Source organism: Formica exsecta, unplaced genomic scaffold, assembly GCF_003651465.1.
Source record: "Formica exsecta isolate Colony F162 unplaced genomic scaffold, ASM365146v1 scaffold13, whole genome shotgun sequence".
In the NCBI taxonomy this organism is placed as follows: Eukaryota; Metazoa; Arthropoda; class Insecta; order Hymenoptera; family Formicidae; genus Formica; species Formica exsecta.
The window spans coordinates 658976-677698 of NW_021848632.1; the positions used below are offsets into that span (position 1 = coordinate 658976).

Below are 18723 nucleotides of genomic sequence, written 5' to 3' on the forward strand. Positions count from 1 at the left end.
AGAGAGAGCGATCGTAAGAAAGGATAGCCACGGATACAACGGGGGGTTACGGTCGGAGTTTGACACAGTGAGAGACCGGCGTTGCTTGGCAACCTCTAAGGGTGGAAACCCACATTGGCGTAGGGTATATACTTGCGACGAATTTATGCACCATTACCATTCCTTATACCGGCCCACCCCGTGAGAACACGTGGAAAAACGCGTCAATGAACCCTAGCTGTACAATCCGGTCCGGGATGAATACAACGAAATTGGCTGTTTATTCTCGTGACGTCCAATGATGCGCGTATTATCTCGAGGAATATGCGTTGCATGCACCACAAATTAGCGGAGAAAGATAGCAATCGTCTCGGATGAAGTAACCGAAGGCTATACCTCGAGCTGTGTTCCACGTCACCCTTTATACGTTTTATATATCTGAGTAATGAGACACTTCATTTAAATTTGATCTATTCATATCTCAGAGAATACGTCTCTCTTTCTGCGATTATCCCGAGTAAAATATATCCTCTAGATAATCTTTATTAAAGATAATCAAGTGTAATTAGGATGAAAAATTTATGTTTCTTTCATCTTTCCCTTTCTATAAGAAGGGCGGGCTATTCATTTAAATCACATTTTGACATTATATCAGAAAGTTTTACACATTTATCAGTTGATAAGCTATGTCGGACACTCCATATTATGTGATAATTTAATTACATTAATCGTCAATTAAATATTTTTAGATATTTTATTGAGAGATACATAATTGATTTAATTATCTTGCTTAAGTTGGAAAGCGAAGAGGAGTACGTATTTCCCACACACCTCAATGAATTCTATCGTTGTTTCTACGCCCGTGGAAGATTGCATCCTGTGACAAATTCTATGGCAAATGTAATATGTCCCATCGGAAGATCGATATATAGACACAAGTCCCACCGGTGGGTGGCTTTCTCTTTCAGTTCAACGCATCCGGGGCATTTTTAATCCGTTACCGCTCGTTCCCACGAATCCGTGCGAAATATTTTCACGGTCCTTTTTCCAAACGGATCACGGTAGGATAATATGCCGCGTAAGGCTTTACAAGCCAGAAGCAATTTTTAAGCAACACGATTACATTCTAAATTGCGTTATAAAATAAATAATTGCGATTCTTCCATCAATAATAATTACTAATGTAAACCGTGTAATTGAACGGCATTATATTAACGACCTTGTCGTTAGATTGTATCGCGTTCTAGTGGATACATACACAATAGTCGATCTTTGCAACTTGTTGCGTTCAATTTCGTTGTAAAGCAGAAATTGCATGCTTGTGCATAATTCTTTAGATTATCGTCCACGTAATACCGAGGAATGATCATATATGTTGTTAAGAGGCCGTTTTGTACGCGAAAAAGTGATCTAAGATGATTACGTGCAAAACTCTTTGCGACTCAGGAATAAGTATCCAATTGATCGTGCTGGTCGATAAAGTATCACGTGAATTAATATCCGCTAATTAATATTAATAATTAATAAAATGTTGGTCTTGTTATAATAAATTCTGTTGTAATCTTATTTTACGTCGTGTCTTTTTCAGTCAAGTGATTCTGGAGGTTTTTGCGCACGTAGAAGATCGCCCCAGGCAATCGCAATGGCTACGCTATCTTTGCGCATCTCCATACCGGAGAAGAATGCCACCAAGATGATGCAGTTTGATCCCAGCACATCGGTTTACGACGCTTGTCGCATTATCAGAGAAAAACTCGCCGAAGCCAGCAACATGGGTCAACGTAAATATTCCACAGCCGAATTATTTATATTGTTGAAATATTTTATTAACGCTTTTTACGGTGTATACATTTTTTTAAAAATAAGCATATATTTTTTTGCATGGAGATATACGTTTTATTCCAAACTTTAGTCAAATTCTTTTAATATCATCAATATAATATGACAGCGGAGAGCAGTGCAAATAAAATTCCGAAAATATGTCGGAATATCTCATTTACTAATTCATGCAATAAAAGGAGAATTAAAGAATCATACATTGAGATTTAATCTACTTTGATGAGAGTAATGGAAATTTTCAATTTATCACTAAAATGTTCATGTTCTTTTATTCATATATAAATGTATTAAAAATATTAAACACACACGATAAAATTATATATCGTGCATCAAAAATCATAAAAGATACTGTTCCAAGATACGTTATCTGGTTGTTACTTTTTGTAGCGAAAGACTACGGCCTGTTTCTCGCTGATGAGGACGTGAAGAAGGGAGTTTGGCTCGAACCCGGGCGAAATCTCGACTATTACATCCTAAGAAACGGGGATCTGCTCGAATACCGTCGTAAGCTCCGTACTCTCCGAGTTCGCATGCTGGACGGAACGCTGAAGACCATGTTGGTGGATGACAGCCAACCCGTGGCAAATCTCATGGTGGTGATATGTACGAAGATAGGTATCACGAATCACGACGAGTATTCTTTAGTACGCGAGCTAGTGGACGAGGAAAACGAAAATCAGAAAGCCGGAAATTTTGGTACTCTCACGTTGAAGCGAAAAAAGGAGGAGAAAGGGGAAAGAGACGCTAAGATGGAACAATTGAGGAAGAAGTTAAAAACCGATGATGAAGGTAATAAGTTTTCGAGCTTTTAGTTATATTTAAACTTAGATTTAACATTTTATCAATACATACAGGGCAGTAGATCGGGAAACAGTGCAATCAAAAAAGAGATGATTATACAATAAAAGAGACAGCATCCTTTTTATTGAAAAATAAAGTTTATCTTGATACTTTACCCATATAATTATTTTTATTTTTATTTTTTTTTAATAACTTATTATTTTATAAATTATTTTAAATCGTTTTATTTTTTAAATGGAATATTGTGTTTATATAATTTCAAATACTAATCATGTTTTCGACATGTATTTAAATTTCGCGTTTCTTATTTCACAGTTAATTGGATAGATCCAAGTAAGACTCTGCGCGAACAAGGCATAGATGAATCCGAAACGGTTCTGTTGAGGAGGAAATTTTTCTTTTCGGATCAAAACATCGACAGTCGCGATCCTGTACAATTGTCGCTATTGTACGTGCAAGCGCGAGATGCGATTCTAGATGGTACACATCCGATTACGCAGGAAAAAGCTTGTGTTTTCGCCGGGATCCAGTGTCAAATTCAGTTTGGCGATCATAAGGAGGAGAAGCATAAGCCAGGTTTTCTGGAGTGAGTTGCAATCAGATGTGATTTCTCAACTCTATCATTATCAACATTTCACTTAAAACACTTTTTTTTTTTTCTTAGTCTTAAGGAATTTCTGCCGCAATCGTATGTGAAAGTCAAGGGAATAGAGAAGAAGATCTACGCAGAGCATAAGAAACACATCGGGCTCTCGGAGCTGGATGCCAAAGTCCTATACACCAAGACCGCCAGATCGCTGAACACGTACGGTGTCACGTTCTTCTTGGTAAAGGAGAAAATGAAAGGCAAGAACAAATTGGTGCCGCGTTTGCTCGGCGTGACAAAGGACTCAGTCCTGCGACTCGACGAGAAAACGAAGGAGATCCTGAAGACGTGGCCGTTGACGACTGTGCGACGATGGGGCGCCTCACCGAACACTTTTACCCTCGACTTTGGCGACTACTCCGATCAATATTACAGTGTGCAGACTACCGAAGCGGAGCAGATACTTCAACTGATCTCCGGTTATATCGATATTATTCTGAAAAAGCAAAAAGCGAAGGATCATTTCGGTATCGAGGGAGACGAGGGATCTACCATGGTGGAGGACAGCGTGTCGCCTCTGAAGTGAGTGTCTTTCACACTATCGATACGTGTTAGCTACTTTGTGAACACGTGGAGGCGGGCGTGGATCGAAGTAATAATCGTCATTATAGAGTATTAGAGCAATTATCAGTTCTCGACGAGTCAGACTCGCCGCAAAGCAATCGACTTACGCGTTCAGTGCGCGTTCTGTCTCGAGAATATTTCGCGTTAGTTTGATACAATCATGGAGGAGTTTCTGAGACGCCACGCAAATAAACATATTCGAGCAGTTTCCAATTCTAACGGGTATTACTCAGTTTAAATAAGAGCATTAAGCTAGATGATTTGATACGTTTTACATATATTTCACTTGACAGGGCCACCATCATGCAACACGAGACCAGCAATGTCGGTAAAGGAAACGTAGAAGCTGTCTCGGTTGCCATACCAGCTGTCATGAGAGCCGGAGGAGATGGTGAGCGTCTTGCTGATAATTTTCATTTTATTCTTAAATAACTTAATATGGAGTAATGAAGTTTGTTTCTAAAGATAGTATTTGATTATGTTATTCAATATAGGAATTATACATAATTATTAGATTCTCCAAGCCCATAATGTAAAATATGTACAAAAGTTTAATTTTCTTTTGCTAAAAATTCCAAAAAATTTTTGCAACTTTTATTTACGCGAATTTGAATGTATACAAGCTGTTCCGTAATTTGCGTTCAATTACATAGTATTATTCCTCGATGAAAAATGAATCGAAAAAACCTGAACCATTTTTTTCTGCGATGCTTAACGAAGGAGGGATTATCAAATAAAATTCACTTAATCAGTGCCATTCGTTAGTCAGATATATATACGTCGCGTATTTGCTAGTGTGTCTGACTATATACTATCCGGTGCACGGTTCACGGATCGCGGATAGTATGTCTGCTAAAGGACGGCTGATTGAGTGGATTTTATTTTATAATTTCTTTTTCATTGAGCATTGCAGAAAAAAATGATTTAGGATTTTTTTATTCATTTTTCATCAAGAAGTAACGTAATTAGTAGGCGGAGCCTCTTGCACATATGGAAGCTTTTAAAAACTTTATTAGTTTTGTAAATTAAAAAACTTGTGTCATCTATTTAAAATTTTTAAATATCATAGATTATTATATACCAGCTTTTTCTCTCTTAATATATTCAGAAGCAGAAATCAATTAGCGGATATTCTTTGCACGATTGAATCCTCGGATCTTAGTTATTGATATATGTTGTACATACATACACCTTTTTCACTTTGTAAATACACATTCAACAAGCTTTGAGCATTCGTCAAAGTATCGCTTATAACAAAACAAAATAATTAAATTCGCCTTTAGCTTTCGACGGAAAATTACTACATCTGAATGAACAGATTCGTGGTATCGAGGACTCGATCGGAACATTCGATAATTGTAAATAAAACCATCAGGTTAGAGTGTGCATGGTGTGATTTGTAGGGGCCCGACCATACGGAACCGGTCACATAGGTGGTGCCCAGTACACGACCGTCAGCGGACAGGTGAACATCGCTCATGCCCCACCTATGGTAAGCTCCATTAAAAATCGCCCAAGTTGCTCTTAAGCTCACTTTGGATGTCGGTGTTTTTTAGTTGCTTGTTATAAATATATATTGCGCCTCGAAGTGTTGTAAAAAATTGGTACTTCGGAAACTTTGACGGTAATAATGGCAAGAGCGAACCCTGTCGTACTACTGTGTAATTATTGATGATTAATAATATATGTATGTGTGTGTCTGTATACATACATATATATACACACACACACATACATATATATATATATATATATATATATTTAGTATAGTATTATGCACTTTTTGCAAATATCTAAAGTCGCACCGATGGAATCATTGTGTTGCACGTCAAAAAGAGCGAAATTTTTTGAAACTAACAGAGGGTTAAATTTATTTTCATGCTAGGCGCCTTCTATTGCGGACACAGAGTAGGTACATTACGATAACATTTTCAGTTATCTGTTACTCTTGAGTTTATAGATTCCTTCCGTTTTAATTCTTTTGTCTGATTCATTTGCGTTTCATGTTTCTCTCTCGATACAATGCTTACTGGTAAGATAAAATCTCTATATGCTAACCACTAGCGTGATTTAAAGAGATGCTCTTTTACGATAGAGAATATTCGTATTACTCGATCGATCAGTAAACTCTGTATCGCCGCAACTATTTGTTGCAGTTTATGTACGCTTCGTTATGTGCGCAAATCACTTATATTATATTTCGGTTGATTACCGTAAGCAAAATGTTGCATTCTCAAACTTGCACATTTTTTTACGGCAAAAAATATTATTTTTTACGATTTTAAAATCAGCCGACGATTGACTACAGATCGATTTCTTTAATGTAAAAATATTCAAAACTAGGTCCAGCAAACTAAAGTGACATCCGTCCTATCCGAACCGCAACGTGCCTTATTGTCGACCATCAGCGCCGGTCACGAGGTGATCCATATCGCCGAGATGGAACTGTCTACGAAGGCTCAGCTGCCCGAATTAGGGACAGATCCAGCATCCTTGAGATGGATCGAGCAGACGATCGACACCCACAAACAGAACGTAGGCTCGCAGATCGCGGCGATGAACGCCGCGACCGCGCAGGTGGTTACGTTGACCTCGGGACCAGCGGATGATGTCGATCATACCGCGGTGGGAGCCGCGATTACTACGATCGCTACGAATCTACCGGAGATGACCAAGGGCGTGCGAATGATAGCTGCTCTCATGGACGATGACTCGTCTGGTGAGCGTTTATTAGATGCCGCCAGGAAGCTTTGTTCGGCCTTCTCGGACTTGCTGAAGGCCACGGAGCCGGAGACCAAGGAGGTGAGTTTATCGTGACGATAAAAAAACTGCATAAAACAATATTATGTAGAATAAAAAAAGCCTGTTTAATCTGTGATAGTAAAGTTAAATGTTAAAGTTTCAAATTCCTCCTTTTTTCCTGCAGCCTTTCCACATAACAACGACCTATGAACAATATGTAAGCACTAACATGTCAAAACTTTATAGCGCGGATAATATTATATCTGCTTTTTTATAGATACATTAGTTTTTTTCGAACCCTCGATCAGTAAAACTGCTTCTAATCACTTTATAATAGAATTTGTCAAATTACTAGTTTTAAAATTTCTTTTATTAATTTTCTTCATCTCTATTTCTGCTTATATTTATGTACATATATAAACATTATATAAATTATTTTTTGTTTACATTTTAGCCACGGCAGAATCTTCTGAATGCTGCATCGCGAGTGGGCGAAGCATCACATCAAGTATTGACAACCATTGGCGAAGAGGATGACTCGAATCGTGAACTGCAGGATATGTTACTTGCGCTTGCCAAGGCCGTCGCTAATACCACCGCTGCTTTGGTATTGAAGGCAAAGAACATAGCGGCCACATGCGAAGACTCAGCTACACAGAACAGGGTGATATCAGCCGCGACGCAATGCGCACTGGCCACATCGCAGCTCGTAGCCTGCGCCAAAGTGGTGGCGCCGACCTTACACTCGCCTGCTTGTCAGACGCAACTGATGAACGCCGTGCGCGAGGTAACCAAAGCCGTAGAGCGTCTGGTTCAAGTCTGCAATGAGACATGTAACGATGAGAATCTACTGAAGGAATTGAGTATCGCTGCCAGTGAGGTCAGCCGCACTCTGAACGATCTTCTCAATCACATCAAGACTGCGACCAGGGGAGAACGCGCTAAAGAGTCCATTCAGGAAGGCGCAGTGGAAACTATTTTAGTTGCAACAGACAAACTGTTCGCCAGTACCGGTGATGCCGGTGAAATGGTGCGGCAGGCGCGAGTGGTTGGTCAAGCTACAGCGCAGTTGATTCAGAGTATCAAAGGGGAAGCGGAGAGACAAACAGATTCAGAGCAACAGCAACGGCTTCTTGCAGCAGCAAAACTGCTTGCTGACGCCACAGCCAAGATGGTGGAGGCGGCGCGGCAGTGCGCTAGTAGTCCGCATGATGCAAGGATGCAGGATCAACTTCGCCAGGCAGCAGAGGAATTACGAGCGGCGACTACAGTGGCAGCGACTCCGGCGTTACGCAGAAAGCTCATCACGCGTCTGGAAGCGTGCGCCAAACAGGCCGCGTCTACGGCCACGCAGTGCATCGCGGCGTCTTCCGGTGTCGGACATCACAACACAAATCCGGCCAGCCAGGAGGAACTTAACATGGAGTGCCACACGATAGCGCAACATATTCCTCATTTGGTATCGGGAGTAAAAGGCACGCAGGCACAGCCGGACAATCCTACGGCGCAACTAAATCTGATAAACGCTTCTGAACAGTTTCTGCAACCAGGTACTGCCGTGGTGAAGGCAGCCAGGGCCGTTCTGCCAACGGTCACAGATCAGGCATCCGCCATGCAACTGAACAATACCTCGCAACAGTTGGGATCCTCATTGGCGGATCTAAGATCAGCGGTGACGCGTGCCAGAGAAACCTGTGGTGGATTGGAGCTCGATGCCGCAGAGGAGTTGATAAATAGTTTGAAAGACGAGCTGGGCGAGTTCTATCGCGCCGTTGAGGCTGCCTCGTTGAGACCACTACCGGAAGAGACAACGGAATCTACTGCTTTGCGACTCGGCGCCACATCGAAGAATGTTGGATTTGCTATGGCGCAGCTATTATCCGCCGCCAAACAAGGTAACGAGAACTACACCGGAAGCGCTGCTAGAGAGACCGCATCGGCCTTGAAAGATCTCACTTACGCCGTGCGCGGCGTAGCCGCTACATCTAATCAACCGGAAACGCAGAAGAAAGTACTGATGACCGCCGATGATGTGATTCTGCGATCATTGCGTTTGGTAAAGGAAGCACGACGCGTACTGAAGAATCCCGACGATCCTGAGAACGAGGCCAACTTAGCCGTGGTCGCTAAAGATGTTTCCAATTCCTTGAACAAGTGCGTGTCCTGTTTGCCCGGACAGAGAGATGTGGACGAAGCGATACGCAACATTGATGATATGGCTCAAGTGCTCAACATGGACGAGTTCCCGCAAACGAGCAAGAGTTATGGGTAAATAGCTTTTTTCGTTACATATTTTTTTTATTCTTTAGTTTTTCTTTATTACCTCACTTATTCTTATCGCTTGCTTAGAATAATTGGCATACGAGAGATACATACTATTTCGGTTTCGTTATACACTTTGCAATTTTTACTTTGCAGACGATTACAGAGCGACCTCAATAACGCGGCTGCCAATCTGAACGACGCATCTTCAAACATAGTGTCGTCCGTGCGTTCACCCGTGCAGCTAGCAAATTCATCCAAACAATTTACCAATGCATTCGGCGATCTGTTGGGCGTGGGTATGGAAATGGCGGGTCAGACAACGATCGAGACTCGTAGCCAAGTGGTGGTATCGCTGAAAAACGTCACTATGACATCCGGCAAGCTCCTCGTGACCGCCAAATCAGTGGCGGCCGATCCAACCGCGCCGAATGCGAAGAATCAGCTTTCGGCAGCAGCACGCGCGGTCACCGACTCCATCAACTATTTGGTAGACGTGTGCACTTCGGCAGCGCCTGGACAGAACGAATGCGACAACGCTATTAGGAATATTCAGTCTATGCGATCTCTACTGGACAATCCGAGCGAGCCTATCTCCGATGCATCATATTTTGAGTGCTTAGAAACCGTCATGGAGAAGAGTAAGAGCCTCGGTGACGGTATGACCGGCATCGCGAACTACGCGAAAAAGTCGGAACACGAGAACTTCTCCGTAGCGGTCCGCGGAGTTTCTTCTTCGATCTGCGGTCTGATAGAAGCCGCAGCTCAAGCTGCTTACCTCGCGGGAGTGAGCGATCCTACATCGGTAGCAGGTAAACCGGGTTTGGTGGATCAAGCGCAATTTTTAAGAGCAGCGCAAGCCATACACAGTGGCTGCCAGAGCCTTGGCAATCCGACTACTACACAAGAGCAAGTACTTTCGGCCGCTACCATAATCGCCAAGCACACAAGTGCGCTTTGTAACGCCTGTAGACTTGCTTCCAGTAAGACCAGCAATCCAGTAGCCAAGCGGCACTTTGTTCAGTCCGCCAAGGATGTCGCCAATTCGACGGCGTGCCTCGTTAAGGAGATTAAAGCGCTTGACAAGAATTATTCCGATACTAATCGCGAGAAATGTGCGGAAGCTACGAAACCATTGCTCGAGGCAGTCGACAATCTCTGCACATTTGCAAGCTCTCCCGAATTTGCGAGCCAGCCGGCCAAGATATCTATTGCGGCTAGAGTCGCCCAAGAACCGATCACTAGCGCCGGCAAATCCATCATTGATGGTTCGTGCGCCATGGTGCAGGCGGCCAAAAGTCTCGCGGTCAGTCCGAAAGATCCGCCGACTTGGCAGTTATTGGCTAATCACAGCAAGAGCGTCAGCGACTCGATCAAATCGCTAGTGGCATCGATTCGCGACAAAGCGCCCGGTCAGAAAGAGTGCGATGCGGCGATCGAGAAGCTGTCAGCACGTATACGTGAACTCGATGCTGCTTCGCTGAGTGCGGTTTCGCAGGCTCTAGTGCCGCGCCGCGAGAACACCGTGCAGGGATTCACCGACCAAATGGAGAGCAGCGCGAGCGAATTGCGCGAGAAACTGGAACCCTTGCGCACTGCCGCCAAGTACGAGGCGGAGAACGTTGGTCATGCCGTCAATCAGATCGCCCTTTATTCGGAACCGCTTGTCTCTGGTGCGATCGGTGCTGCATCCAACATGGTGCACTCTAAACAGCAAATGGTGCTGCTGGACCAGACGAAAACTGTGGCTGAATCAGCATTGCAACTGATCTACGTTACGAAAGAGTCCGCTGGTAATCCGAAAGCCGTTGCGTTGCACTCTGAAGTGGATGAAACCGTCGAATCCACCAAAGACGCGCTTCAGGAACTGCAAAATACCCTCGAAACTATATCTACATCTGCGGGCATTGTTACCGGCCTGATCGACACGATTTCTCGCGCGATGGTTAGACTAGAGGATCATCGAATGTCCACTATCGACACCGTGGATTCTTACGTGGATTATCAGACAAGGATGGTCGAAGCTGCTAAAGAGATTGCTCGTTTGGCACAAGAGATGGTAAACTTTTACATCTATAATTACAAAATATATAATATACAATGCTCTTAAATTATATATTCTTCTTTTATTTACAGTCGACCAAATCTAGCACAGATGTGGCCAGATTGGGTCCCTTAGCGGTCGACATATCGCACAAATATACTCAGCTTGCTCGCGACACTTCTGGAGCGTCCGCAGCCGCATCCAATGCTGATGTGTCTGCCAAACTTCGTACCGGTGTCCAGGAACTTGGCCGCGCTTGCGCAGACATCGTTCGCGCTGCTGGCACATGTCAGATGTCACCCGGTGATGCTTATGCCCAACGGGAAGTCGCGGAACAGAGCAAGATTGTGACCGAGAAAGTATCGCAGGTATTGGCCGCTTTACAAGCGGGTTCGCGCGGCACTCAGGCATGCATCAATGCTGCCAGCACTGTTTCCGGCATTATTGGCGATTTGGACACCACCATCATGTTCGCCACTGCTGGCACACTGCACGCCGAGAATGAAAACGATACATTTGCCGATCATCGCGAAAATATACTGCAAACCGCTAAAGCACTGGTAGAAGATACGAAGACATTAGTCGCTGGAGCAGCATCCTCGCAGGAACAGCTAGCAGTTGCGGCGCAGAACGCGGTTTCAACCATCGTCCAACTCGCCGAGGTCGTCAAGTACGGAGCGGCTAGTCTGGGCAGTCAGAATCCAGAGGCCCAAGTGATGTTGATCAACGCCGTGAAAGACGTCGCTTCTGCACTCGGTGACCTCATACACGCTACTAAGGCTGCCAGCGGCAAGCCCATCAATGATCCCAGTATGGCACATTTGAAGGATTCCGCTAAGGTAATTCGCTTTCATGCGAAATCTCTTCCGTTTTGCTTCTGTGATAAACCATTGGTCATTCTTATAACAATGAGAATGGAGCTTGTTGCGCGTTGTTGCTTGAGATTAACCATCTGGCTGAACTGGAAGAATCTTGTTTATAATGAAATGAGAAGATAGATCTTTATGATAATTTTCAATGCAATAATGTGCTTAAACAATTAATCACGTTGTGATTTATTTATTTAACAATGAAGCATCTCTCGAAGACTAATAAAACATGATGCATATTCTAATGAAATCCGTATAATGAGAAATTCTCTAATCGATTAATTTATCGAAATCTAATATTTTCATCGTAATCGTAGAACATATATGCTCGACTTATAATTTTCACAGAAATCTTGTGAGATGAAATTATAAATCTCCTATAAAAATGAATGTGAAGACTAATAACAAATTTGCACAATTTCGATTAATTTGCCGAGTTTTAATAATGTTTTATTTTAAACATAATTATAGCATATCCTTCTTAGATATTTTTTTGGGGTGGACTTTAATCGACTCATTTTGACGAACATTCGTATTTGCCTCTCTAACTCTGATTTCGTTTCCATTCTACTAAAATCTCGTTTACATAAAAAAACAATTCATCACCACCGTTCTCGACCATACGAAATTGTAGATATATAGGGCAAGAATATCTCCAGACCAAAATATATATACGACTGGCGCTATTAAAGTCCACCTTGAACCGCTCTCCCCACGCTCAGCTTCGTATTTCCATCTTTCTATATGTATAACATATGCGGCGGATGCGTTTTATCTGGCGGAAAGTGGCATTTTTGTAAAGAATATGTTGTTTGTTTAACGATTCTCCGCCTGTTTTGTACACGCTTCTTCTCACCCCTTTTCGAGGGATTCGAGCGATGTATAATGATAGCAGTAGTAGTAGCGTAACTTATCTGTATCTTGAATGTTTCGACGATGCAAATGGTGGACTTTAATACGAGTCTCACATTGACGATTTTGGTCTGGCCGATCCCGGATAGGTTTTAGAGCGACAGCTGCAGCAGCAGTTTGTGCATCTGAGCGACATCGGCGGCTCGGAATCGGAATGGTTCGTGTCCGATCAAGAGGAGGAACTAATCCGTCTGCTCTCCACTTCCGAGAGCTCTCAGCCGGCACAACGGACGTCCGACTTAGTGTTGCTCATGTAGCCGTATTTTCCATTCTCCCTTCGTTTTTTTTCATCGCAGTTTTGTATAAGATATATAGCATGTAGCCAGAATAATTTGCGTGTTTGATATTTTTTACGTAAAGAATATATGATATGGTTGCTAAAAATCATGTAAGGCATCAGCGAGAGATATCAAGTAATCGGCATTAACCATCAATGAGATTTTTTGTTAAAATAGTTATCATTTCTAACACATTTATTGATATAAAGAGAGCGATTATAGCTTAATATTTCAAATAAATATTTCAAATAAATTATTTCAGATAAATTGTGAAGTATTTAGGACCATCCAGAACCATATCGACATTAACACACTTTATGTAAATATTATGACGATCAGAATATCTTTCTGCTCTTTTTTTTGAAAATGGTACATTAAAATAATTTTATGTCAAGTGAATTACTTTCTTCATTAGCGACCTATTCTTTTCGCCGAAGACTATCTCAATTCAATTTATATCGTTTTATCGGGCGAATCATCCTTAGGTATGTATGTTCTATTCACAGCGATGTGTTTGGATCATTAACAGTCTTCTAGTTGATGCTTCCTTACAATTTTTTGCTTATTGTTTTATCATCAGACCATTAGATAGGCTCATGTAACCACGATACGCGCATCGGCCACTAATCTTACGTATGTGTTAACACACTACGATAATAGTATTATTTGCTAGTATTATTAGTTTTATTTCATTGTATTTATGCTCATTATTTTAAGATTATCACTAAAAATCTAATACTACTAACTGTATTATTCTCTCGTGGATATTACAAGTGTAGAAACGATTTGTATATATCTAATATACTTACACTATATTCTAATCTTCGTTCAGGTAATGGTGACAAATGTGACATCGCTGCTGAAGACAGTGAAGGCTGTGGAGGATGAGCACACGCGCGGCACCAGAGCGCTGGAGTCTACCATCGAGGCTATAGCACAAGAGATTCGAGCGCTCAACAGCTCGGAGAACCAGAAGAGCCACGTGACGCCAGAGGATCTCGTACGCTGCACGAAGAGTATCACTCTATCGACGGCAAAGGCGGTCTCCGCTGGAAACAGTTGCAAACAGGACGACATAATCGTCGCCGCCAACATGGGCAGAAAGTCCATCAGCGATATGTTGACGATCTGCAAGAGTGCGGCCTACAATTGCGCCGAAACCGCCGAGCTGCGCGACCGTACTCTTCAAGCGGGTCACGATGTCGCCATCAATTATCGAGAGTTGCTTCAGGCCATTCTGCAAATATCGTCCAGATCGGGTGACGCCAAACATACTCTACCGGTGATCTCGCGCAAAATTGCGCAGAGTGTAACGGAGTTGGTGGCAGTGGCAGAGTTGTTGAAAGGCAACGACTGGGTCGATCCCGACGATCCTACGGTGATTGCAGAGAACGAACTGCTCGGTGCGGCCGCTAGTATTGACGCGGCCGCCAAGAAATTGGCCAGTCTGAGACCGAGGAGAAGCATTCAGGTGAGTTTTCGATTATTACATCGCGATAATTCGTAATGTAACAGATACGAATAAACATCGTTCCGGTTTCCGTGAGATATGTTTGATTTTCTTGGTCGTTATGAATGATCGACCGAGAATCGAACATATTATTACGGCGATTGGAGACATCAGCTTTTGCAGCGGGTGAGTTAATTAAGAGCATTCTACAGTATCATTGATTATTCGAACAAAAATAAAAATTACTTTCCAAGACTGTATAATTCAATTCTTGAAAAGATTATTAAATTACATCTTATTTTTCAATATATGCATTATCTCGTTTTCAATAGGAGACCAACGAAGACATGAATTTCGATGAGATGATTCTGGAAGCCGCCAAGTCGATTGCTGCTGCTACCTCGGCCCTGATAAAAGCCGCCAGTGCCGCTCAACGGGAACTCATCGCGACCGGCAAAGTGTCGCGCACGCCGTTGACCAGTTCCGACGATGGTCAGTGGTCCGAGGGTCTCATTTCGGCCGCTCGAATGGTAGCGGCTGCCACTCACAGCCTCGTGGAATCCGCAAACGCTCTCGTTCAAGGAGTAAGCTCCGAAGAGAAGTTGATCTCCAGCGCTAAGCAGGTTGCCAGCAGCACGGCGCAACTGTTGGTCGCTTGCAAGGTCAAAGCCGACCCTGACAGCGAGAGCACAAAGCGCCTACAGGCAGCTGGTAACGCCGTGAAACGTGCTACCGATAATCTCGTACGCGCTGCGCAACAGGCTATCCAACAAGAGGAGGACAGATCATTGGTCCTGAACCGCCGTATGGTGGGCGGTATTGCGCAAGAGATTGACGCACGCTCGGAGGTATTACGAATTGAGCGCGAGCTGGAGGAGGCCCGAGGCAGACTTACCGCCATTCGTCTGGCCAAGTACAAGAACCGGTCGGATCTGGCCGATGGCGATGGCGACGTAGCAACCGAACAGAGCGGCTACCAGAGTTACACCACCCGATACGAAACAAGAGCGTACGAGCCGCAAACTACGCCCTCGCCCATTCAAACAATGAATCACACTCTAGACCAACTGCAGTCCACTACGCAGCACATCAGTCATCAATTCGGCGATCGACAGAATCTGATTAGTCCAGAAAAGGTACACTCGACGCAGAGCACGCTCGAGAGGAAGATGAAGGACAGTCAGTATCACCGATCTACTGTGGATAATCAATACGGATCCCTGGATAGAAAATACATCGATGGTCATCAAGAGAGGAGTCCGTACATTGTTACCGAGAAAAAGATTATAACAGACAATTCTCCCGGCCAATACAGCTCGATAGAACGGAGGATCAACCAGGAGAGTTACATCGCGGAGAGGAGGCACGCAGACGGGATCGTTTCGTATGCGCCGCCGCCGCCGCCTCAACACATCTTGTACTCACCGAAACCTCCCTCGACCATCCCCAAAATCGTTCAAGAACAAACTCTGAACGATCCGAAGTCTCCACAAGATCAGCAGAAATATCCGACCGATCGGTTCTCAGGCGTGAGCCCGATGAGCACGTTCCGTTCCGAAAAGCAAATGGATACTCAACGATTCGGTAGCGGCATTCCGCAGCATCAAACTTTCAAGAATGTTGAGAGCAAGGTCATCCCCGGCGGCAGAATTGAGACTATCACGACGAAGATGTACACGTCCACGCCCGGCAAGAGCAGCAGCTCCAACTACGAGGCTACAGAGGAGACTAAGGAGTACGCAACATCCGGTAATGATCTGTCGACATTCAAAGGCTTCGACAACGATACTGTCGAAGAACGCAAGTCGATGCACAAAGTCACGGAGAAAAAAACCGTTACTATGACGATGTCAAGTCGGCAAGAATCCAACACGAAAACCTTCCGTTACGAGGATAAGCAATGAAATTGAAAATAACGGAACGACGAAGTCCGCTTGCGCAGTAATTTTGTCGAGAAATAATTTTAAGAAAAGTAATCCGTCTAATTCGTATGGCTTAAAAGAACGCACTATATATGGAAACGCGATAAGGTATAGCGCAAAATTGTTTTAACAAAATAGTCTGTCGATTAAAATCAGTAGTATATCCAGCTTTTGTACCGAGATCGGAACGAGAATAATTCGGCAGTGATATACTTGACGTATTTCATAGCAAAAATATCCAATTTCGTTGAACATATTGTGCGTTATATGTCAAGAACGTACATTCAATTTATCGTTTCGATGCCTCGAAGCGAAGAGAAACGACAAATTATTTATACGTAAAAACAAATATAGAAAGTGCCCTTAGATAGATATAACACTCGTGCTTTCGATCTGTAGCCTTACGAACGTATTTCGATAGCCGTATACAAACAACGATCTTACGACGACGAGTTGAGATTGCACGTAATATTACATATTTCTGAAATATAAGAGAACAACTATAACTGTTCACCTCTGTATTCGCGCAGTAAGGTTTCTTTTTTTGCTTACCGTACTTCTCGAGGATATTTAGACATATGGTAATCGTGCTTGATTTAATATAGAATTTAATTTTATGTTTACTCATTTACGGGTTAAGAAAAACCACGAATTAACAAGAGAAGCAACATATCATTTAATTTTATTAATTTTTCCGATGCCGCGCGGCGCCAACATTGGCCCGGCGAAGCACCATTACTATTAACACTTCCCGCTTTCTCGATTAACCTTTTCCCCCTTTCCACCCCGACGTCTCTATTTATTCCGAGTATCTTTCACTATCGCAAAACTTCCTCTTTCTATCTGTTTCAATCCGACTCTTATTATGTTTCTTCTAATGCGCGATCTAGGTGCCTGCAGGCGGTAGCTCGTTTTCGTGATAAGTTTATTAATAGGACTCATTCGCGCGAGCCTAGTTAGACTTCCGTGAATGATCGATTAGTGCAATTGTTAGTCTCCTTTTCTGCGAATAGACATAGGTTACTGTTATATAAATATCCCGTAATATACGAAATTCGGGAAAAATCTCCGACATCTGAAACTAAGGGTCTCCAACGAGAAAAGTGCCTAAGTTTAATGAGCTGCCGCTTTCTCTTTTAACGTAGCGATCCTATAGGGGGTTTCTAATATTACCAAAAATCGAATGCTTTATTAATGTGTTTAATGGGATGGACATGCCGAGCAAACGGCTGATATCAAAGCTCTTCTTCCAAAGCGATACGCGTGCTCGTTTTCTTTTTTTTTTTTTTCTACCATCGTGTATCTTTTAAGAGCATCAATCGCTGATCGCGAGTTTGTTTTTAGATTCGCACAAACCGACGTCTCAATAATAGCGAGACACTTGATCATCACCGATTCTGTCAATCAGTCTTGTCAATTATGTGTCTACATTGTCATCATATTATAAAGCGACACGAAAGAATTATCATTTTTACTGGATAATTGTTGGATTTAGGCGAGAATTGTGGGAGTAGAGATGCGAAGAAATGGAATATAAATAATCGTGCATCGCGATCGGTTTGTGCGGATCTTTGTATCTAAAGGAATGTGCCATGATATATTACGAATGTACCGGAAGAGATAACACGAATTACATATTAATGTAATAGATTTTATATATTATATATATATATATATATATATATGTTACATACGAGAGACGTTCGCATATATACAAGATAACATAGCGAGATCTTTGCAATTAAAATGTTTTTCGTATATCGTTTTAACGGTTTATATATTGACTACGTAGAGGGTATTTTTATATGTAGTATATAGAGGCTGCACGCGCGCGAGATATCTGGTTCTAATAGTGGCTCGATCCTAGTATCGGTGTTTCCTAGTGTCTTCATAGTGTCTAATATCAGCGGAATGCAGATATTCTTTTATAAAATTAATAACGAATCTGTCGGAAGGAACCGTCTCTTTAAAAAATAGCTTGTATCTCTTTGCGTTTATCAGAATCATCCGCTCTCTCATTTTGGTCTCCGTTCGTCGCTGTTTTTGATTGCATTACTGTAATCGTTCAGTAAATGATGTACTCGATTTAATTTATTTAAATAATTATCGTCGCGAAAATAGGACCAAAATGAGATCATTGCAAAAAAGAAAAAAAAAATTTTTAAACATATTTTTTTCACTGTTTATGATTGAAAATATATGAATCCAATAACTTTATAAATTATTATATCGCCGCGTAAAAATCTACAAGCATCTCTGTGTAAAATAGAAATTTTTAATCGGATGCTTCCAAATATCTGCATTCACACATCATTAAATTTAAATCCAAACAATTTATTCATTCGCTTGAACGCATACACAACGTTAGCTTTTTTTAAACAAATTCTGTAATTTTTTAGAATTATATATATATAT

The 18723-nt window shown here is 42.4% G+C and overlaps 1 protein-coding gene across 6 annotated transcripts in view; it reads left to right on the plus strand.

Moving 5' to 3' along the window:
• The window catches only part of LOC115245745 (talin-1), a 48010-nt gene extending 29563 nt beyond the window's left edge, over positions 1-18447 (plus strand). For 2 of the 6 annotated variants that reach the window (XM_029824195.1, XM_029824194.1), the window contains 12 exons: positions 1568-1760; positions 2206-2607; positions 2935-3205; positions 3284-3787; positions 4123-4220; positions 5233-5321; positions 6173-6631; positions 7026-8839; positions 8990-10892; positions 10970-11716; positions 13769-14407; positions 14719-18447. In XM_029824195.1, the coding sequence (XP_029680055.1) occupies positions 1622-1760; positions 2206-2607; positions 2935-3205; positions 3284-3787; positions 4123-4220; positions 5233-5321; positions 6173-6631; positions 7026-8839; positions 8990-10892; positions 10970-11716; positions 13769-14407; positions 14719-16290 (8637 nt within the window). In that variant the 5' untranslated portion in view covers positions 1568-1621 and the 3' untranslated portion in view covers positions 16291-18447. Of the gene's footprint in view, positions 1-1567; positions 1761-2205; positions 2608-2934; positions 3206-3283; positions 3788-4122; positions 4221-5232; positions 5322-5676; positions 5738-6172; positions 6632-6755; positions 6789-7025; positions 8840-8989; positions 10893-10969; positions 11717-12747; positions 13748-13768; positions 14408-14718 lie in introns of those variants that run through there. The other 4 variants (XM_029824199.1, XM_029824198.1, XM_029824197.1 and 1 more) reach the window with 4 other exon arrangements.
• Positions 18448-18723: the final 276 nt, after the last annotated feature.